This window comes from Rhinichthys klamathensis, unplaced genomic scaffold (assembly GCF_029890125.1).
Source record: "Rhinichthys klamathensis goyatoka isolate OS25496 unplaced genomic scaffold, OSU_Roscu_1.1 h1tg000169l_1, whole genome shotgun sequence".
In the NCBI taxonomy this organism is placed as follows: Eukaryota; Metazoa; Chordata; class Actinopteri; order Cypriniformes; family Leuciscidae; genus Rhinichthys; species Rhinichthys klamathensis.
Genome location: NW_026606700.1, coordinates 2,490,340 through 2,513,937, shown reverse-complemented (window position 1 = coordinate 2,513,937; position 23,598 = coordinate 2,490,340). Strand labels below are relative to the sequence as shown.

Here is a 23,598-nt window from a genome sequence, read left to right as displayed (position 1 = left end):
TTGACGCAAAATATGCAAATACTGACACGCCTGCTGGCAGTATAAATTGCATACGCACGTCAATTGCATCAGAATACGACTGAACGCTCGAATGAACAAGCGACACGGCGTTCGACGTAAATGTCTCGTTCCCTGCCTTTCAGGGAACCGAGGTTACGAAAGTAACCGGAGACGTTCCCTTTCAAGGCGGTCACTTTGACATTTACGTCGATGACGTAGTATGGGAACTGTGTCAAATCCCGCCGTGGAGCAGAGAACCCACCCACTCGAGAATGACAGAACCCTTATCCAATAGCTGTGCTACTAGAAATACGAGCTCCTGATAGGGCGAAGCGAGCCAATAGCGCTTTCTAAACCTCATCAAAATTTGCATATTCCCAAGCAAATGAATAGAGGGAAGTCTTGCACTGAATCATTCAGGGCAGAACAACACAAGTAATAGCAAGTGTAATACACGTCAGCAGCGAAGCGGCGACTGTTGCATAAGCACAATACATAAATCAAGCATTCATGCACAACCTGAAGGCTCAGCTCACCGAAAGCACTTGAGACGCAACAGAAGGTACATCCAACTTATAAAATCTGGCGAACGTATTCTGAGAAGACCAGCCAGCAGCAAGACACAAGTCCCTTATAGACATACCTCTGGACCAGGCCCACGAAGAGGCGATCGCCCTCATCGAATGAGCCTTAATGTTGAGGGGACAGACCACCCCCTGGCAATCATAAGCCAAGGCAATAGCATCCACAATCCAGTGAGCAAGCCTCTGTTTCGAAACTCCACGTCCCTTGTTGCAACCACCAAAGCATACAAATAGCTGATCCGATTGACGAAAAGCGGCTGAGCGAGTCATATACATCCGTAAAGCCCTGACTGGGCAAACAGCGCTCTGAGCATCAGTATCACGCGAGACTGATAACTCAGAAGACAACGCAGGCAATAAAACAACCTGCACTTTGAACGGAGAATTAAGTGACTTCGGAACGTAACCCTGTCTTGGCCGAAGAGTGACATTACAATCTCCCGGTCCAAAACGAATGCAGTCCTCGTGAACCGAGAACGCTTGCAGGTCCCCCACACGTTTCGCTGAAGCAAGAGCGAGAAGCAAAGCAGTTTTCAGGGAAAGCTCCTTGATCGCAATCGAAGCCAGTGGCTCAAACGGTGGAAGAGACAGAGCCCTCAACACTAGGGCTAAATCCCACAGCGGCACAGAAGGCGGCCGTGACGGACATAATCTCCTAGCTCCCCTGAGAAAACTGATCACCAATGCATGTTTACCGATCGACTGTCCTTCGATCGGGGGGCGAAACGCAGAAATAGCAGCCACATACACCTTCAGAGTGGACGGTAAACTCCCATTATCCATCCTGTGCTGAAGGAAGCGTAGAATATCCGACACAGTGCAATTACCCGGGTCAATACTGATATCCTGACACCATTTAGAGAAAACTTCCCATTTCAATCTGTATAAACGTCTAGTGGATGGGGCGCGCGCCTCAGCGATAGTGCTCATCGCTCGAGAGTGCAGAGCGTCCCGCTCATTCAGAGTCCCCGCAGCGGCCATACATGAAGGTTCCACAGCCCGGGGTTGGGGTGCCATACCGTGCCGTTCGCCTGCGATAACAGGTCTCTCCTGAGCGGAATTTCCCACGGGGAGTCCACCAGTAATTCCATCATGTCCGCGAACCAGGGCTGATTCGGCCAGTTCGGGGCTACGAGAATCACAGACGCTTTCTCCTCCCTGATTTTGCATAACACTGTAGGCAGAATCTTCACCGGAGGAAAGGCGTAAAGTCTGGCTCTCGGCCAGCGCGAAGTCAAGGCGTCGTTCGTCCGTCCCAAGGGGGAACGAGACAGCGAGAAGAAACGCCTGGCAGTGCGTGTTCTCGCTCGAGGCGAACAGATCGACCTCCGCCCTCCCGAACCGATCCCAGATCATCTGCACCGATCCCGGGTGAAGCCTCCACTCTCCATGAGGAATCCCATTTCTCGAGAGCATATCCGCTCCGCGATTCAAAACACCGGGAATATGCGCTGCTCTCACGGATAGAAAGTGCCGGTCTGCCCACAGCAGGAGACTCGCCGCCTGCTCGAATAGGAGTCTGGAGCGCACGCCTCCCTGGCGATTTATGTATGAGACCACCGACGTGTTGTCGGTCCGAATCAGTACATGCTGGCGCTCTAACTGTGACCGGAAGGCTTCGAGGGCTAAGGATACCGCCATCAATTCCAAGCGGTTTATATGCCACTTTTGCTGCGACTCCGTCCATAAGCCTGAGGCAGTCGAGCCCATGCACACTGCTCCCCAGCCTGAGGTTGATGCATCCGTCAAGACTGCGGTGCGATGCGCCACGTTGCCCATCGGAACCCCTGAACTGAATAACGCTGGGTTTTTCCACGGTACCAAAGTGCGAATGCAGCTGCGGGTGACCGTGATGCGCCTGAGTCCGGACGACCACGCCCCCCGAGGGACTCGGAGCTTCAACCAGATTTGAAGAGGGCGCATATGCAACAGCCCCAGATGACACACTGGGGAGGCTGCCGCCAACAGACCTAACAGCCTCTGAAATTCCTTTAGTGGCACAGACCTGCCCGGTCTGAAACGGTCCAGAGACAATGTCAGAGACCTTATGCGCTCTTGAGAGAGATGGGCTCGCATCGTTATTGAGTTCAAGCACACTCCCAGAAATGTTGTGGTCTGACTCGGTGTGAACACGCTTTTCTGTTCGTTTACACGCATCCCCAGCGAGTCCAGGTGACGAAGTAGTATTTCCACATGACCGATTAGCACCTCTCGCGAGTGGGCTAGAATCAACCAATCGTCCAGATAATTTAGGATGCGCATTCCGCTCGACCTGAGGGGAGAAAGCGCCGCGTCCACACACTTCGAAAAGGTGCGGGGGGCAAGAGCCAATCCGAACGGGAGTACTGAGTACTGATAAGCTGTGCCCTCGAACGCGAACCTCAGAAAGCGCCTGTGACGCGCTGCTATCTGGATATGAAAGTACGCGTCCTTTAAATCCACTGAAGCGAACCAATCCCCGGGACGAACTTGCGCCAGAATCTGCTTCAAAGTTCTAATTTTGAATGCGCGCTTGTGAAGTGCTCGGTTTATGGGTCTCAGGTCCAGGATCGGACGGAGACCCCCCCCCTCTCTTGGGTACCACAAAGTAGCGGCTGTAGAAACCGCTCTCCCTCTCGATCGGGGGAACCGGTTCTATCGCTCCTTTCTCGAGCAGACTGAGAACTTCCTGTCTCAGAACGGGAACGTTTTGGGGCAAAGTTAATGACGGGATCACGCCGTTGAAAGGGGGTGGTCTGCGTCTGAACTGAAGCGAATACCCGTGTCGAATTAAGCCCAATACCCACGGTGAAATGCCCGGAATTGATTCCCACGCACCTAGAAAATGACTCAGAGTGCGTGCTCGAACTGCGGTCATAGCCGCCCCCAGTGTAGTGTTTAGACTGGAGCGGCACTCCCGCGAGGCTGATAGCCCTGGTGGGAGTGCGGCTCGCAGTGGGCTGAGTGTAGTGCTGGCGATCTCGTGCCCATGAGATGCCATTATAGTCATCGAGTGTGACCCTGCGCTGTCTCGTGAAAGGGCGGGTGACACAATGTGAGGTGTAAGAGGAAGAAAAAGCTCTTTTTGTGAAGGGATACATGCTTTTATTAAATTTTTGTTTGAACAAACAACATTCACACATATGCCATCGTCGCTCAACTGAACATGAGGGACACGATGCATAAGAACACGGCGCTTGGAGTCCGGTCCTCCTTCGCGCTCTCTCTTCCTCTTGGCCGCTCCGTCAGGAAGAAGGCTTTGACGCGGAGGGGGGCGCGCTGACCTTCCCTCGGCGCGGGCTCCTTCTCTGGCCCTGGCTCTTTCTCCCGGGTCCCGGCCACTGTCTGCCCCGGGAAGCGCGAGCATCCGGCTCGGTGCGCGGCGCAGCCGACTGTCTCACCGAGCTCTGGGGCTGGCTCCGGCTAGCCGATGACGAGCGCGAACGCTGACGAGCTGGGGGCGCTCGACGCGGGATCACGTGGCTCATAGCTTTAGCGCGTTTCTGGGTCTCCGAGAAACGCTCCGTGACAGCCTCCACCGCGTTCCCAAAGAGACCGGCTGGGGTGATGGGAGCATTAAGCAAGGTTTTCCGGTCGGAATCCTTGACATCAGACAGTGTCAGCCACAGGTGTCTGTGGAGGACGACCAGAAAACCCATGGAGCGACCGATGGCTTGCGCTGAGCGTTTGGTGGCCATCAGCGCAAGGTCCGTAGCTGAGCGGAGATCCCGGATGACGTCAGCGTCAACAGAGGCGACGCCATCCAGGGACTTAAGCAACTTCGCCTGGAACACCTGTAGAATAGCCATGGCATGGAGAGCTGATACTGCCTCTCCCGCCGCTCCGTACGCCTTATCCGCTTGGTGGGCCGTGAACCTGCAGGGCTTGGACGGCAGGCTGCGGTCCGCGCCCAGTGCAGACGTCGATGGGCACAGGTGAGTGGCGACGGTCTCCTCGACGGGGGGCATGCGCACGTAACCGTGGGCTACAGCCTCGTCTACATGTGCGAACAAGGACTGAGTGGCAGAGTGGGTGCGCGCCGACTGGGGCGCAGCCCACGCCTTAACCACGTGTTCGTGGACGTCCGGGAAAAACGGGGTTCCCCTCTTCGACGCGGCCTGGCGGCGGCTCGACTGAAGGAACCACGTGTCCAACTTGCTCTTAGCTGGCTCATCCGGTGCGTCCCACGAAAGGTCCAACTCGGCGACGGCCTTAGTAAGGACCCTAAAGAGCTCCTCCTGGAGGTCAGGGCTCCCTTGCTCGGGAGGTGCGGCCTGCTGGGATCCCCAGTCCTTCTCCGACGCTGAGAGGATAGCACAAGAAAGTTACAAAACTTATTTCCATTGTGGTCCTCGTTGTAGTCCGATAAAGATGGCAAGCAAGCCACAGATAACAATAGAGCACCTTGTACACTCAAACACACAAATACATACACATCAGTAATAAATATTCCTTAAGACTACATAAAAACTAAATCTGATTAGCTTTTTGCAACCATTCACCACATGCTTGCTTAAAGCAGCGATCTGACTGGCTTAACTTAATCCCAACTGGGAGTTTGTTCCATTCAATTGCTGCCATGTACAAAAAGGTGTTTTGCCCAGAACAACTCTTAAATCTACAAGGTACTATGTCTGTGGCACTGCTTCTAGTTGAGTAGCTATGAGAGTTCCTAATAAACTTAAAATAATCTTTAAAATACCTTGGCTCATTCCTATGCAAAATCTTTCTTGTTAATCTCAGTTTCAGCTGTCTCACCCTATTTTCGACTGACAACCACTTTAAATTCTTAAGTTCAAAAGAACCAACATGTTTCCTATTATTAATGTTTAAAATCAACCTAACTAATTTATTTTGTGATGCCAAAGACAGTGAGGTATCTTTAGATGCACCTTCGACGATGGCGAGATTTGTAGAGTATCTTCCAATTCGAAGCACATTCGAAGCGTATGCAATTTATACTGCCAGCAGGCGTGTCAGTATTTGCATATTTTGCGTCAATTGGCCAGCTGTCTCCAGCTGGCGTTAGCCCATAAGATTTCAGCAGAAGTGAAGAAGGGGAGGAGTTCCCATACTACGTCATCGACGTAAATGTCGAAGTGACCGCCTTGAAAGGGAACTAACTTTAATGCGCTCTGAGAGCCCTCTGGTGGCCGGGAGCATTTCTGTTGTGTTGCGGCTTTATTTCGTGGTGTTGTGTTTTCACTTCGTTGTGTCGTGGCTTATTTCCGTTGTGTTGTGGCTTTATTTCATTGTGTTGTGGCTTATTTCCGTTGTGTTGTACATTTTCCTTTCTGTTGTGGATTCATTTCGTTCTGTTGTGGCTTAATTTCGTTGTGTTGTGAACTTATGATTGCTTTTCAAATTTTATTGTGTTGTGCACTACTGGGCCACCGTAGTATAGTACTTCAAACACAATGGAGGAGTAATAGACATAATAAAACAGACCCAGAACTGATTTCCAACAAGCAGTGACGATCTCTCTGATGAAAAGGCTCCAGGGATCAATTGCAATACATAGCAAAGCGTCTGTCAAAACTTCCACTCTTTACAAGGCCAACATGGTCTGCCACTTGCCAAATCTCTAGTGCTTTTTTCTATCAATGTCCACAGAGAGCCAGCAGTCAATTGTGTTATTGGTCTTTCTTCCTGTAAATGTTAAAAGGTACAATAAACTAAAATCTGTTCCGGAAAGATAAAGTTGAATATTAACATTATCCTGAGGTTTAAAATAATCCAATCTCATAGCAGTTTAAATACTCAAGAGGATCTTAGTTATGGTTAAATTAAATATAAACTTTGTCTCGGATCCTTGAGACTATTGCTGACGTACAGTAAAGAGTATAAAGCTAGAAAGTGAAAGCAATTTATATAGGGCCTACTGTTCAATGGTTTGGGGTCAGTAAGATTATTTTTTCTTTGAAAGACGACACTTGTGCTCACCAAGCCATTTATTTGATCAAAAACAAATGTTACATTTTAAATAACTTTTGTAAAATGTAATTTATTCCTGTGACGGTAAAGCTGAGTTTTACTCCAGTCTTCAGTGTCACATGTTCATTCTAATATGCTTATTTGCTGCTCAAGAAACATTTCTTCTTATTATTAATATATGTTAAAAACAGTTGTGCTGCTTCAAAGTTTTGTGGAAAACAGTGATATTTGTTGTGGGAGTTTGTTGAGGCAAGGCTATTCGTAGTGAGAATTGGACCCTAATCTAAAGTGTGACCAGATTTCATGCATTCTTGCTAAATAAAAGTACTTTTGAATTGTACTGTAGGCTATACTGTGTATTTTATACATTCTATACATATTTCTTATCCAATTTCCAAATGAGCTGTTCTATTCACATTTAAAAAAAATATATAAATACCATACAGAGAAATCCCTGACTTTTCATTGCAGACTTAAATCTCAGCGCAGTTAGTGACATTGATCTCTTCTGAAGCTCAGAGGAGGCACATTGATTCCTGCATTTTTTAAGCAAAAGTCTCCATTTGCTCTCCATTTAATCACATTGCTGTCAAGAGAAACAATTGGGATATTGCAGAGATCTCATTTGTGATCTTTCTTTCCAATGGGATGCATCACAATGTAAATTCCAACACAAATGACAGCACAGCTGCTGTAATGACATGACACACAAAGCTAGAAATTCTTCGCATGACCTTGGAAGAGTCAATAAAAACACACAGCTGCACACTCCGGGTACAATTTTATGCTGATTTGGGATACGTCTACAAAACTGATCATATATCAGTCCCAAAAAACAACATCTGCACCATCTCCATTTACTAAATTTTGATGCAACAGGCTAAGCATTTAACACATTGCAATGGCGTTTTTATTGTCTCAGCCTCCCAATTTCACAGATTTTCCATATTAACCAATATTCTCTTCTGTGCGTGACAAAACTGAAGGGCCCTTAGACTTCACCCTCCCCTGCTCCTTCATTCCCCTCTCTGCAAGCTTTGGTCCGTACAAATCCAATTTAGCAAATCTATTTTGACATTGAATTTGCACTCATTCAGATGTGGCATCAGACTCTCTCTGTTCCTCAGGTCTCCTTCTGTAATGAAATGTCTGCAGCAGACCTGAGAGCTGATTACAGATCCCACTATTCAAGAAAATCTTTTCTAACTGCTCACCACTATCAAAATGTGATCTTTACAACCAGACATCTTCCCACGTCTCGTGTCGCAAAAATGTACACCTCATACGATGTACGATGTAGGAGACAAAATAAGAAAAACATTTGTATGTGATTTGTTTCAGCAATTGTGATTTTTATGTAGATTGAATCATGATACCTGGAGAAAGCTATCAGTTAGCATCTCAATGCCAGTTGTCTGGCTCACTCAGGACCCTCGGTCGGAAAAATGCAATAAGAAATCTGCCATCTTTGCTCATGGGAACCACAGAATTTTTTGAGTCAAGCAAATGAACCGTAAAGACCATGTGACTTGATCACACTAGAGCTGCTAGATGGTGATGGCATCACAAGAACACACCATCCCAAACACTTCTTCACTAGCAGCTATCCAGAGATGTAATAGGAAAAAATACTGAAATTAATTAATTATTATTAAAGGCACAATATGCAAGATATTTGGATTAAAATATCCAAAAACTATGTAATAGCCTATATTTTGTTGACTTGTGTACTTACAATATCCCAAATGTTTCTAACAAAGTTTAAATGCTGTGAAATCCGTTATTGTAACCAGTGTTAGATCCCGTGTCATTGCGTCACCTGTCAATGATGTCATATCGGCATTACCCTTGATTTCCGTTTTACATCCTTAGAAACCATGGAAACACCAAAGATGCTTTAACATATTATGTGTTTTATTAGACAGGTGAGCAACTGTTTGGATACCTTTATCGACAGAAAATGAATCAATGTTATATAGCTCAACACGCTTAGTCTTATTGTTGTTGTTTTTTATTTACCGCGAGTAACATGTTTATATAATGCCTCGAAAACAACACTATTTAGTCAAGTGACTATAGCATAATCAGAAAGAGCTTTATTTGTAGCAACAGTAATACAGCATCTTCTCCACCATACGTTTTAAAATGAATTGCAATCATCCAGCTTTTACTAATATGATATTCTAATATTGATCTAGCTTACTGCAGTGTGCAACGTGTCATACCAGCCACCAAGCGAACGCACAGAGTAACATTATAAAATAACTTTCAACACACTCATGTATTTTTTAGATTATTTTTCTGACCAAGTAAAACAGCGCTGCGTTACGCCACAATTTTAATTTGTCAAATAAAGTGACCTGTCTGAATAGTAATTGAGTAGGCTGTTTTATTAGTATGAAATAAAATAATGTGAATTTAAGTTATCAAACGTAACTGTAAAAAAGTTCAAGTTCAGGGAAGGAGGCAAACGTTAATCGTAACTTTAATCGTAAAATATGCATAAACAACAAAAACGAAAGGAGCGGCAGCGGCATACAAGAATAATAAAAAAATGTCCCACGCTCTCGGCCCCGCCCTGCTTCATTAGCCCATCCATAAACTCGATTTCTGTCTGAGTCCCGTCGGATTGCTTTCCATCAGCTATATGGAGGTGAAGACGACAACTCCCATGATTCCACGGCACGCTCATTCACAGCACCATCAAGCTACGCCTTTGTTATTGTTTTGCGACCTCTAGCGGCAAAACTTACATACTGTGCCTTAAATTAGATATTATTATTATTCCAAACCTTTAGTGCACTCTTAAGGCCAATTCACACTTCACCGACAGACGCCAACAGACAATTTGTCAGGTTTTTGTTGGATCTGCATGTTACCCATCTGCGTCTATTGGCATCCGTCTGAGCTTTTTTCGCCGATTGAACATGTTAAATCTGCGCTTGTCTGGTCGTGGAATGTATGAGAAGACGTACTGTAATCTGGTGGTTGTCCGTGTTGGTTGCGTCTATCGCTGCAGTGTGAATTGGCCTTTAAAAATAAAGGTTCCAAAAGGGAGGTTTTCACAGTGATTCCATAAAAGAAGCATTTTTGTCCCTTAAAGAACCTTTCAGTGAACACTTCTTACAAGAACCTTTTTTTTCTTCAGGCCAATTCACACTGCAACAAACGCAACCAGGTTTTGTCAGATCAGTGTGTTCCCCCTGTCAGTGTCTGTTGTTGTTGGTCGGCTCTTGTTTTCGCTTGTTTGTTGGGTCGTGGAATGTCTGAGAAGTGACGGACTGTAAACTGGCCATAGTCCGCATTGGTCAGCGTCTGTCAGTGCAGTGTGATTTGGCCTTTAGTTTGAGAACATTTTAAACATCTAAATAACCTTTTTCCACTATAATCTTTTGTGCAATGGAAAGGTTCCATGGATGTTAAAGGTTCCTCATGGAACCATAGATGCTAATGAAGAACCTTTATTTTTAAGAGTCTGTGCAACTCATCTTGCTACAGTGATACAGATATGAATATGAACGACACCATAAAATCATGCCTATTGCCTAATTACATTTCTAAGGTAATGGACATGGCTTTTGCATGCATGGCGGATGATAAAATCTGTGAGCAAAAAAAATCTTTAGATTTACATTTAAAAGGTACTTAGCAACAACTTATTGACCACATAGCAATAACCTAGCAATGCCATTGAAACAAGGAATACTGGGAAAGCTTTCCAGCTAACTCCATTATCATGGAAAGTAGTAAAAAATTGATTTTATAATGTTTCACTTGCAAAACAGTTTAGGGTTAAAAAGACAGCATTTACATCCTCAAACAACTGACTTCATAACATCACTTCCATCCTTTCCCCAACTGAAATTTAGTGCACTATCACACAAATAACTGCAGAGACTCTCATGGGCTAGAAAACAACAAGAACAAAAACTGCAGAATCAAGAACATTGTTTCAAATCAAAGGTTTTTTGTTGCTGTTGTTGTTGTCATTCGACAACAGAAAACAGGAGAATGATCAGGTATTTGAAAATGGATGGATGAATTATTCCAAAATAACTGTTTTAATTGGTAGTTTCAATAATTCAAACCGATGACCATCTATACTATCCCAGCAATAGGACTTGAAACAGTTTGACATAGTAGACAGACACACACACACTGTAGGTATTACAGAGAGAGCCTTTGGCTAGTTTCAGTTCGAATACACACAGAGACAAGAGAGCTCAGCCAATTATACTCTCCACAAATTACCCTTGATTAAGCAGCAGAACACCAGCTGCAGAACAACAACACCCAGAGATTCTCCCTTCTGCCTGCTCGCTCATACTGAACCAGTCATTCCCTCAACATCCCAAGCACATCCCAGTGCTTCCACTCAAGAAGAAGCCTAACTGTAAACTCTGCATAAACATTTACATAATTACAACCCTTCCGCGGAGAGAATTCAGCATGGTTTTCCTAAAAGAGTGATTTGTACAACCAGCTAAAGCTCCAAGGGTTATTTTACTTCCTACCAATGCTGTTTCTGAACCGTGCATTAAAACAATTAATTCAATTACAAATTAATCAAATGGCACAGGCTGAACAATCACTTTTTTTAGAACAAGCACAATGCAGTCAAACACAAGAAGAACCAGTCAAGCGGAGAAAGAAACAGACTGACGCAAACAACTGGAAAGACTTATGGGAGATTTCATGAGAAGAGATCGGTGATGGCTTTTACCTCCATCTGCTGTGCATTGTGAACTAAACTAATACTAATGTCTCTTCACTCTGGCAGTGATGTCTAACCCATCATGAATAATACAGGCCTGAAGTACATGTTAGTGCCACTCAGGGGGGCTTTCCCTTGGCTTGCACAGGCAGAAAATGGAACAGCGAGGCAGAAACAGGGTCGGCTCTCCCACAAGGAATGAATGACACTGATTTGCCTTTCTGCCTTGCTTTTCTGTCCCTGGTCCTTTCAGGCAACGGATGCATTGAAATAAGAATAGATAGATAGATAGATAGATAGATAGATAGATAGATAGATAGATAGATAGATAGATAGATAGATAGATAGATAGATAGATAGATTTAAAGCATAATTCTAAGCTGTGGCTCACATAATGAGGTAGGCTAAAAATATTCAGGGCTAGACTAAATATGAATGATGCAGGTGTAGGAATAAACGAATGCTTCATGATGTTTACTTACTATTAAACGCCATCATGGGAATCATGGACAGCCTGTTGCAAGCACCCCCGCCTTTTTCTTTCTTTCCATGCTTTCGAGGTTAGCACGAATACCAACACCTAGCAACTACAAAACAGCCTTCTGCATCTATACGGCCGAAATGTGGTGTTAAAAATGGGAAGCGATATCAAGCATGACCTCCCAGAGTCGAGCTGAAGCCTGCGTAATCGGGTGCATTGATAAAACTGGCCACCTGTTAAGCATAAACTTCAGAGTGCACGCATAAACGATGCGTATTTCATGCGGTCTGTGCGCAACAACAACAAAAAATGAGTTGGTATATGCAGGTTTACCTTATATCCTTCGTGTCTATTTTTATTCTCCTCGAGGCACACGCGACTGTCAGAAGACAGCAGGCTGCTTTTACTCCGCGGAGAAACGGAGTTCCTGGCTCCCTGGCATCTATCAGGCGTGCATGCACGGGCGTGAAGAACTGGATTCCGCTGCTCGCCTGATCTCAGGCTGTCGTTTTCACGGTGCTGCAGCAGAGACGGCTGCTGGCTTCTCAGCTCCCCGGATCCTCGAGCGCAGCAGTTGGGCAGGCTACTCCTCAGCACTCGCTGCTGCTGAACCTGTAGCTGGAGGGAAGGTGGAGGGTTGTGACGCTGGCTTGGATGCTGCTGTTGCTGCAACAGATGTTGATGCTCTTGCAATCCGCAGCTGCACGAACAATGATCTGGTTGGCAATTCGCAGTTTTGGCAGCCCCTCCAACACTCTGCTGCCGACTTAGGGAGGGTTTGAAACAGTCTGTGAGACTTGGGTTGCTTCCTTGGCTTTTGACTGGTGCTTCCTGACCGAAAGGGCTAGGCAGGTTCTCTTGGCTCTGTTTTGGCAAGGGGTGTGCGGTCTGTCTGAGGCCACCCCTGTGCTCCGCGTGTTGGTGGTGGTGCTGCTGCTGATGGACGGCTCCCGAGTAGCGATGCTGCATCCCCGCCTCACCTGCGGCGGAGTGCCGCTTTGCGTTGCAATGATCCGGCACCCTTTCGCTGCGCGCAGCCCCGGTGGAGTCAAGAAGGCCCGTTTCATTGGTAGGTTTAACCAAGACCAGCCTCATCACGTCACTATGGTGTTACAGGGAGCCCCACCTACATGTGACAATCGAAGTGTTTATATGAATGAGTAGCCTATACTAAGGGAAGTGCACAGTACGAGGGTGCGAATTATGGGGAGGTTGGCGAAACCAGACTCCCCGAATTAAGACTCGAACCCCCTAAAGGAAATCAAAACAAAAGGTTGGGGGTCTTAGTTTAAATTTGTATACAGGTATAGGTTTAACTAACAAACGCTAACGAATAAAAGTTGTGTTCGCCTGATAGTGCAACCATAGCAACAGGAGGCCAGACTGTGATGACGCGTCATCAGCATCGTACAGCCTGCAGCTTTTTATATATCTTCAATTTAAAAAAATGATGTACATTTATAACATTATAATTTGTATTATATTACTTTTGCATCAAAATACTAAAAACTAGTAAACGCTGCCGTGAGGGTGTTTCAGCGGCTGTGGAATTCAAGTGACGGTAAAAATGACATGGCCTATTTCTCTCTCCCGACAGCCGTTTATCAATCTCTCTCTAGGTTTTTCCTCTTTTGAAAGTTCTGAAAACACTATTGTGGAATTTTTCTTTTGCTATTTAAGCAAATGGGAACACAAAAAAATATATTTAATGTAGGTATTCATTCACCGCTATAGAGGTTTACCCATCTATGACGACTTCCACTTCTGAGAAACCCGGAAATGTGAAAAGGGTCTATTGTAGTCAGATTCTGGTGATATGTCCATAAAGCGTGAGAAGTATTGTCATTATTCCGAACACTTTCAGATTTATATATCACAAAAACCATTGGTGTTTGAAAATAAATTTAGGACGTCAATTACGTTTAGCTAACTTTCGCCAGATTACTGCGCGAGATGGACCACGGCATGCCAAAATTGCAAAAATGGTAGCTATAATTCATTTAAAACCATCATCCATGGTGCTCGTTCAATCCTGCTGGTTCGTTCCCCAGTAGAGGTGATTCAGGAACTGGAGGAATACTAAAATCACAGTCCTGATCTGGCACCATTGTACTCATGATGTTTATATGAAGTTGGCCAAGGGCAATTGTCCATGTAAGTGTCCTTACTTTGTGAGATTTATCAGCTTAATGGCAACTTAAGCTTGGCCATTTTAATAAAATAATTTTTTTTAACTCAAAATAATTGCGTAAAAATGGTCAAATTATTGTGATCAGCTAGTTTTTTTATGAGTTGATCACATATCTAATCTTAATGTGATGCGATGCTGGGTCAATCTGGTGGTCAGGCAGTCATGAAACTCCTAGTAACCTGCAAAAATATCAGAGAATAAATGCACATCAGTTCCACTGAAATCTGTTCTCAAACAATAAAGTATACTTGTATTACATTTTATTCATTTGGTTAACACATGCACATAAACCAGTATCAAAAAAGCCTTGAAATTCAAGAGTAAAGTTGTTTAGATGCAGGATAGTAGTTTCGGTTTTCACAGGATTGAGTGCTGATGTCAATGAAGGTGATGCCAAAGTTTGGAGTTGAACTTTGGAGTGGATCTGGGGCGCAAATGAAGGAAACTGGTAATTTGATCTTTTTCATTAAGTAATTAGTCCTGGAGACCTGTATGGGTCCCTGGGCAGAATGAAGTATCATTTGCTTGCTGGTTTTGGAGGCAATGTTGCTTACAACCACATGAATTATTAATTTCCCTTTCCCATGTTCAGTGACATATGTGAATGGGATTGCCTGTTGAAATGACCCCAGTGTGTGTGGCATTTACAAACCGCATTTAAATTAGGCTAAACCAAATCTTCTCAGTTGTCAATGCTATTTAGATGTTGTTTTGTGGGGTTACAGGCTGAACATTTAAACCAAAAGGGTATTAGTTGAAGTAAATAGGGAAATGTTGACCATTAAACTAATACATTATACATCTACTCATTTTCAATAATAAATAAATAGCCTAATAATAATACTTGAGATTTAATTTGTTTACCTTCGGTAATAAGTATCATGAACTGACAATGACAAATACTGGTAACACTTTAAAATAAGGTCCCATTCATCAACTTTAGTTAATACATTAGTTAACATAAACAATGAGCACTATTTGTTAATGTAATAAAAGTACAATTCATCATTGTTCATGTTAGTTCACAGTGCATTAACTAATGTTAACAGGTACAACTTTTCTGAAAATTCTGAAATTAGATTAACAAATGCTGTGAATATTGTTCATTCATGTTTACTTGAACTAATGTGAACAAATTCAAGTGATCAAAATACTTTTACAGCATTTATTAATCGGTCTTGGTTAATGTTAATTTCTGCACATACACATTTGTAATGTTATACGAGTTAACAGTTAATGCATTACGAATTAACAGTAATTCACAATGAATAATAGTATATTAATAAATCAACAACTGCTGTTAAAAATGTTGTAGTTCATGATACTTAATGCATTAACTAATGTAAACAAATTGAACCTGAATGTAAAGCATTAACCAAATAGTATGTCATTTTTAGGAGACAAAAGTTGTAGAACCATTTACAGCAATTTCTTTTTGTTAAAGTAAATGAAATCTCAACACATTTCTGTAGTCTGACATCAGAATCAAACCCTCCCATAGCGACCAGACTGTAATTTGTAAAACCACTTAGGGCCTAGAAACAGCACACCGTACAAACAGAGCAATTTTATGGGCTATCAGGTATTTAATATCCAGGTATCACTTTTACAACAGGAGGGCCATCTGTTTTCTATTTTAACCTGTACAAGAGAGTGAACATAAGTAATTCTTTTAGCAATCAAACTGACAGCTCTTATATAAAGGCCTCTCAGTGTGCATTATTTATATATCTCCTCCTGCCGTTCCACCTGTTCATTAAACTGCATTCGAACTTCTTGCCCACAGCTACGAGGAAGTAACACACATCCTAAATATAGATTTTTACCTTTAATTGCCTTTCTGCTGATCTTGGATCATTTTCCTTGGAAAAATCCAGGCCTGAAGAAAAGCAACACTGCCTCCAGATCAGCACCAATCAATAGCCGTAAATGCACTAGAGCGGTTTGTGTTAATGCAGATTCATTTGCATAAAGCAAATGTCTGTAGATTGAAATGAATTGTTATATTCAGTTTCAGGGATGGCAAAATAAGAGTTTACAGTTAAATTAAATTGATATGGAGTCAATTTGAACAATTAAAATGTGTTAATTTCAAGTAAGCCTATAAAACTGATTAGTAATGCCGTGAGAACGGCTCAGGAAAACATTGCAAAATGGTTGCTCCTGTGTTTATTTTCTGTTTGTGCTAAGCTAACTGTTGCTATTACAGATGCTCTTTTGTATGAAGAAGCGCATGTTCCTGTCTAACAGCGAGAGAGAGAGATGGAGAGGCCCTGTCACAAGCAGATGAGTGTTCATTACTTTTTCCTTGAGGGGGGGATTTGGGCAGCGGGAAAGAGATTTCACACTAATTTGTGGGATGACACCTTAACCATTTACAATATATATTAAACAAACTGACCATAAAACCCTTAATAACCCTTTGGTCTATTTTAATCACACCTACAAACACAATTTTTAGCATAACCGGTAACTTGTGATTTAATATCTCCCCATATACCATGAAACAGATCAAAATTGGTAGATGTTAAAACAAACTTAAAAAGGATGAATAGCATGTCTGTCATAAATATAAAGGACATTTCTTCAATGCGTCATTCAATACATTACAGATGTCTAAAGATACAGCCTGATGATCTGATTTGAGCAAACGGGTTGTTTAAACAGTAACACTTTACAATAAGGTTTTATTTTTATGATAACATTAGTTAACATTAACTAACGAAAAGCAATACTTCTAGAGCATTTACTAATACATATTTAAAATGAAAAGTTTGAATCTGTTAACATTTGTTAATGTGAACTGACATGAACAATTGTATTTTTATGAACTAACATCAACAAAGGTTAATAAATGCTCTAAAAACATATTGCACATAGTTCATGTTAACTAATGCTAACAAATGAGGCATTATTGTAAAAATAGGAGCAAAATCTACCATGTTAAGCCATAATGCCAAAAATATATGTAAAACATTGCACAGTAACTACTCAAAATAAAAATGTAATTTTTTTTCCCGAGCATTTGCTCAGGAATGCCAGCTGTTTATTAGAACTGTAATTGCTGAATTAAGTTTCCAAAAAGCCCAATCTCTGCATACAAGATTTAGAATTAAGCCGGGGTACATATAGATAAAACAAAACTTTCATAAAGCATTAATAATTGTAAACTGAGACATCCTTACCTTAAAGCAGCGTCCTTCTTTCCTTCGGCAAGCACGTTAGACTCGGGTCCCCAGACATTTATGAGGTTTGAGTGATGGGCGCTTTTTCGAGAAAACAGGATTTAGTCATCAGACATGCAGCTTTTTCCTTAGACGCTTGTCAGATGTAGGGGGCCGGCCGGTCTCTCTTTGAGACGCATAATTAGGATGCAGGCTGAAGAAAGGACAGCCCAGCTTGATAAGGGTTGGCATGCAAATGGATAAGGAGACAAAGAAGCACAGCGAGAGAGAGAGAGGGAGAGCAAAACACTATATGTTGCACACAACACTTTCTGCTTTAAGCGTCGGGTATCATTATTGCGTCCACTGCTCAGGTTGGCTGAGGTAGTCGAATACATTGAGGTCCGCAGATGAGGAAATCGAGGAGAGAGAAATCTGCGATTGATGCTCAGCAGTTCAAAGGCCTTCCCAAACCCTCTTATCTTTCCCGCCACAGAGGCAGCTCGGATAAAAGACGAACACACATCACACTAAGCGTTGGACTGAAACATGGATGTTAGAGATGTACATGTACACAAACAGCAGTGCTCAGTGCATTAAAGAGTGTGTACAGTCCTCTATTTATGCTTTAATTTAAAGTCACCATGAAATCAAAATGTACTTCTTTGTTGGAATATCGCAGTATTTATTGTAATTTTTACTCAAAATAACTTCCCCTCCCTCTTGCAGTGACATCTCTTCTCTGATGACGTGTTTAATGCCGTAAGGGCGGGACAACCTGTCATTCACATTACATTACAGCAAATCACAACCATCCAATCAATTCCCGATGGACAAGTCCCGCCCAACATTTCTTTCATGTTCGACAAGCCGTTTCAATCGGATATACCATATACGTCACAATAGGGAAGAAAAGTCTATAGCAAATTCAGTTACATGCTGTGAAGAGGCAAGTTTTTGGATTGAAATATTGTAATTTTTGAATTTTTGTTTCATGTTTGTCATTAAATAATTTAGAGAGGGATGTGCTAGTGGGACCCAAAAGTTTACTAGAAAAGGCAACAATTGAATAAGCTTGTTTTGCATTTAAAAAAAAAAAAAAAATTAACAATAATTAAAAAATAATGTTTAACATTTTTCTAATATAATATTATTTCATTTTTTTTTAAATGTAAAAAAATGTATTGTTATTTTTGGTTAATGTCTGTCAATAAATAATTTAGCAATGTTAGAAAAGCGCAGTATAAAATGTGGAAAAATACCATGGGGCCACTGAATTTACTACAAAAGGCCACTAATGATAATGCGTGTTTGGCATTTTTTTATTTCTTTTTTTAATTAAATGCTGTTTAGCATTTTTCTATATATGGTAAATGGTAAATGGACAGCATTTATATAGCGCTTTCACAGACCCAATGGCCACCAAAGCGCTTTACAATTTGCCTCACATTCACCCATTCACACACTCATTCATACACCGACGGGCGACGGCAGCCATGCAAGGCGCCATCCAGCTCGTCGGGAGCAGCTGGGGTTAGGTGTCTTGCTCATGGACACCTCGACACTTGGTCAGGTGGAACCGAGGATTGAACCACCAACCTTCCGGTTTGTAGACAACCAACATGAACCACTGAGCCACTGCCGCCCTATATATATATATACACTCACCTAAAGGATTATTAGGAACACCTGTTGAATTTCTCATTAATGCAATTATCTAATCAACCAATCACATGGCAGTTGCTTCAATGCATATAGGGGTGTGGTCCTGGTCAAGACAATCTCCCGAACTCCAAACTGAATGTCAGAATGGGAAAGAAAGGTGAATTAAGCAATTTTGAGCGTGGCATGGTTGTTGGTGCCAGACGGGCGGTCTGAGTATTTCACAATCTGCTCAGTTACTGGGATTTTCACGCACAACCATTTCTAGAGTTTACAAAGAATGGTGTGAAAAGGGAAAAACATCCAGTATGCGGCAGTCCTGTGGGCGAAAATGCCTTGTTGATGCTAGAGGTCAGAGGAGAATGGGCCGACTGATTCAAGCTGATAGAAGAGCAACTTTGACTGAAATAACCACTCGTTACAACCGAGGTATGCAGCAAAGCATTTGTGAAGCCACAACACGCACAACCTTGAGGCGGATGGGCTACAACAGCAGAAGACCCCACCGGGTACCGCTCATCTCCACTACAAATAGGAAAAAGAAGCTACAATTTGCAAGAGCTCACCAAAATTGGACAGTTGAAGACTGGAAAAATGTTGCCTGGTCTGATGAGTCTCGATTTCTGTTGAGACATTCAGATGGTAGAGTCAGAATTTGGCGTAAACAGAATGAGAACATGGATCCATCATGCCTTGTTACCACTGTGCAGGCTGGTGGTGGTGGTGTAATGGTGTGGTGGATGTTTTCTTGGCACACTTTAGGCCCCTTAGTGCCAATTGGGCATCGTTTAAATGCCACGGCCTTCCTGAGCATTGTTTCTGACCATGTCCATCCCTTTATGGCCACCATGTACCCATCCTCTGATGGCTACTTCCAGCAGGATAATGCACCATGTCACAAAGCTTGAATCATTTCAAATTGGTTTCTTGAACATGACAATGAGTTCACTGTACTAAAATGGCCCCCACAGTCACCAGATCTCAACCCAATAGAGCATCTTTGGGATGTGGTGGAACGGGAGCTTCGTGCCCTGGATGTGCATCCCACAAATATCCATCAACTGCAAGATGCTATCCTATCAATATGGGCCAACATTTCTAAAGAATGCTTTCAGCACCTTGTTGAATCAATGCTACGTAGAATTAAGGCAGTTCTGAAGGCGAAAGGGGGTCAAACACAGTATTAGTATGGTGTTCCTAATAATCCTTTAGGTGAGTGTATATAAATCATTGTTATTTTATTCTTTGTCACTAAATAATGTAGCAATGCTATAAAGGGCATGGTACGAAATGTGGACAAATACAGTGGGCCCCAAATGTCAACTAAAACCCATTAATGAAAATGTTTGTTTTGCCACATAAATATATGTTTTTAATTAAAAATAAAATAATGATGTACAATATATTATATAATTATATAACAATATGCTTAGCATTTTCTAAACAAGTCATCATTGTTTTGTTTTTAAATAACATTACAAATGATTCAACACATTTTGAGTGGAAAGTTAAACTGAAAAATGTATATGAATTTCCTAGTGTTTCTCCAGTCCCCTTTAGTGTCAATGACAGCAGCATTCAAGACTTGAACAAAACCTGATAATGTTCTCCAGCATGATTTGAGACGTTCCACAGAGCATCTTGGGCTGTAATGGAAGCAAAAACATCCGAGGTAACATTTTCAGCGTCACAGATTTGATCAAAATCGGTGCAAAATCACTTATAATTAAAGTTCTTCAAATGCCTCCAACTAGAAAGAATAATGAGACTTTGCATCTTGCCTTATAGACATATGTGGACCGACCGTCATCAATCTTTGATGCTCTGAGACTCAGCAGATAAGGGAACTCCGTGCTATTTTGGGCCTGATGCTCTCTAAGACAGCAGGGTCTCTCTAATGGCTGGCCCGGCCCACACTTACCAGATTTTCAAAATGTGAGAGACCACATGAAAAAAATCATAGATTTAACAGAACTGTTCCTATAGTATGTGTGGAGTGCCACGATGTGAAAATCAGCACACCACACACTAAAGCCGAGTGCACACTGTATGATTTATTATAGTCCTTTACGACTGTTGCTTGCTGTACAAGCATTATCCCGCTGTAAGCAATGTCACACTGTGGGATGTCAGCTGTCATTAATGTCAGACTGTACGGCAGTCAAGACGGGTTAAAAACGGACGCACGCAAGAAGACTTGTCCAGAGTTTTACATCATCAATCCAGGACACATTCAGTGATGTGAGCTGCATTTACATCCGGGATAGAAATTGTGGCTAGGAAACAAAAACAATCACTAGCATTAATTTTATCATGGCTTCTCTTGGAAAAAAAATGAAGACGATGTGTGTGGAGCAAGTGGTGGTTTGTTGTTGTCGCCTCACTAATTGTGTCATGAGGTTCAGCGCTCCTATTGGTTTTTGATTTGATGTTTGTCATAGAAGTTACACTACAGGACTGTGCGTCAAATCTTCTGACACTTCCAGAATTTATTCTGAGGTACAACTTGATCACCTTGATCACAATGGTCAATAATCGGCTGTCAAAATAACGATCAAACACTTCAGATATTGGCCTAGGATCCGAGGAATTTGTCTCAGACGACCAAATCGCAGCCAAAATCATAGTGTGAACCCGGCTTAACTGATTCCATTCACAAACAACCAGAATCCCGACTGTGAACACGGGAAATCTTGCAAAATCTCTCCCAGTCAAACGTGACTTAGAGTAAACGAAGATGGCGGACGATGGGCAAGAAGAAATGGCGATAACAGTGTTTGGACTGCTTTTTACGGAAAACGTTGCAGGAAAAAAAGAAAAAGGTTTGGATGAAGTCATGGAGACGGCGTGAACATGGACTTTACGTTTTCGTTCCACGTGACAATCGTCAGAGTGCTTGCACGTTTCAATTTCTGATCGCAATTTTCAACATGTTGGATAGTCACTATTTGAGATCGGTGCGGCCCCGTATGGTGTACATGCGGACATTTCAGTCATGTGACTGAAAGGCATCATGCCTCAGACTAAAAGGCTTCAGAAACTGCATCGCGCCTCAGACCAGTGTTGCCAAATCCGGGGTTTTACTGTGGAATTGGGCTACTTTTACACAGTTGTTATTTTTAGTCTGCGAGTTGAAGCGGTTGCATGAAAATGCAAATCCACTCTCTGACAGTAGGTGGCACTTTATGTCTGACGCCTTTTTGTATGAGTCCATTTCGCCCGATGCCTTAATGTCTGATGCCTTTTAATAAAAGGCTGTTTCGTCTCATGCCCGATTGTATGAGACCTGACGTTGTTTTTTCTGAGACCTGAAGCCTTTCAGTCTGAGGTGCAATCCCCTTTCGTCCAATGGCTGAAGCCTTTTAGTTTGATGCATGATGCCTTTTCATCATATGACTGGTCTGAGGATGTCCTAAAATGTACACCGTAGTCCCGACATTCTTCCAAGCAGATTCAGTTACTCTTAACACACCTAACACCACAGGATGAGCTGATTCGGGAATCGGCCTGATTATCTTGTAGTGTGTGGGTGCCTTTAGATTCATCTTCTCATGCTGCGCAGATTATCAGCTCTTTTATTGAATTTGATCCTACGACATAACCACTCATTCAGCAAAGAATTTTGCTCTTAAGAAACCTGGTCTCCAAAACGATCTTGATAAAATGATCACGAGTCGAACCAGCGCTGCTAATAAAGATTAGCCAAATATAGTCATTGCCCTTGAGTGCAGGAAGGGGATGTTTTTTAATTAACACTCTCAGTGGGTCACAACTAATAATGTGCAAATAGGTTTAAAAATAAAACGACATACTTACGCAAGTAATATCTTTGCTATTAAACACCCCTGTTCAGAGATTTTTAGGTTGATTAAGAACAGCTATTGTTTCACAATTGTACTTGAGGTCTTCATATGTTGTCATTATGATTGTTTTATAGGAAGTCATGTCGAAGTTATGAAAAGGACACATTCATTAAAACATTGTGGATGGGAGAGATGTTTAATAGAAGGTGAGTAAACGGGAGAGGTTATCGCATGGCATAATCTCTAGATGACCTACAGTTCTTCCACTGTGACGCTGCTTGATGACACATTATGGTCATAAATTACCTTAAGTGGTAAAGAGTGTTCTTGCCGAGGATAAAGGTGGCTACTGGGAATTATCCAGCCTGCAGGCTAATTTCCTTTCCATCTGGAACGTCCCATAGGGGTCAGTGACCGTTTATGTCCATCGATTGTGTACCTGCAGAGGCGTTATTAAAAGCAAATCTACCTTCAGTATGTCTGAAGTATCACATTAGCAGCAAACGTGGTTGAACGAGGGGAAATGTCATCATAGCATGGCACTTTCCATACACAGAATAAGACCAGAAACTCTTTTTTTAAAAAAAACATTTTTAACAAATTAAATATTAAACATTTAAATATTAGTATAAAAAATATTATTAATAAATAAATAATAATAATAATACAAATATATATAATTAAATTAATATATAAAATGCTTATCTATATAACAAGGTTTGCAAGTAAGGGTTGTAAAGTTAACCTTGTAAAGCTAGCCTAAATTAAGCTGCAACAAGTTAGCTAGTTTAGGACCAAGGTTGGTTTGTGGTTCTCAGTTTCCCTTAAATTTAGGAAAAGTATTTGTTTGATCTATTTTTTTTTACCATAACTTGGGTATGAGGATTAAATGATTCAGCTTGACAAATGCAGTCAACAATCCAATATTTGTAAAAGTTAAATAAACTATGGATAGTCAAAACAGACAGCAACTTTTTCCAGAAAAATAAATGAAATGGGAGCCCAAAAAACTAGAGCTAAAAAGCTTTCCATCATATGAGGCCAATTCTTTTTAAGGAAATTAGAAAAAAAATGTGAAAGGAACTC

At 42.3% G+C, this 23,598-nt stretch overlaps 1 protein-coding gene and 1 long non-coding RNA gene across 3 annotated transcripts in view; one reads left to right on the top strand and one right to left on the bottom strand.

The window, feature by feature from the left end:
• The window catches only part of kcnn1b (potassium intermediate/small conductance calcium-activated channel, subfamily N, member 1b), a 37,151-nt gene extending 24,204 nt beyond the window's left edge, over window positions 1-12,947 (bottom strand). Inside the window, exon 1 of one of the 2 annotated variants that reach the window (XM_056259681.1) lies at window positions 12,026-12,947. In XM_056259681.1, coding sequence (XP_056115656.1) covers window positions 12,026-12,787 — 762 coding nt within the window. In that variant the 5' untranslated portion in view covers window positions 12,788-12,947. The remainder of the gene's footprint in view (window positions 1-12,025) is intronic. The other variant, XM_056259680.1, reaches the window with a different exon arrangement.
• Window positions 12,668-16,549, top strand: LOC130091664 (uncharacterized). The gene is made up of 3 exons (XR_008807838.1): window positions 12,668-12,761; window positions 14,247-14,331; window positions 16,093-16,549. It is a non-coding gene; the product is annotated as an uncharacterized LOC130091664 (long non-coding RNA).
• The last annotated feature ends 7,049 nt before the right edge of the window (window positions 16,550-23,598 follow it).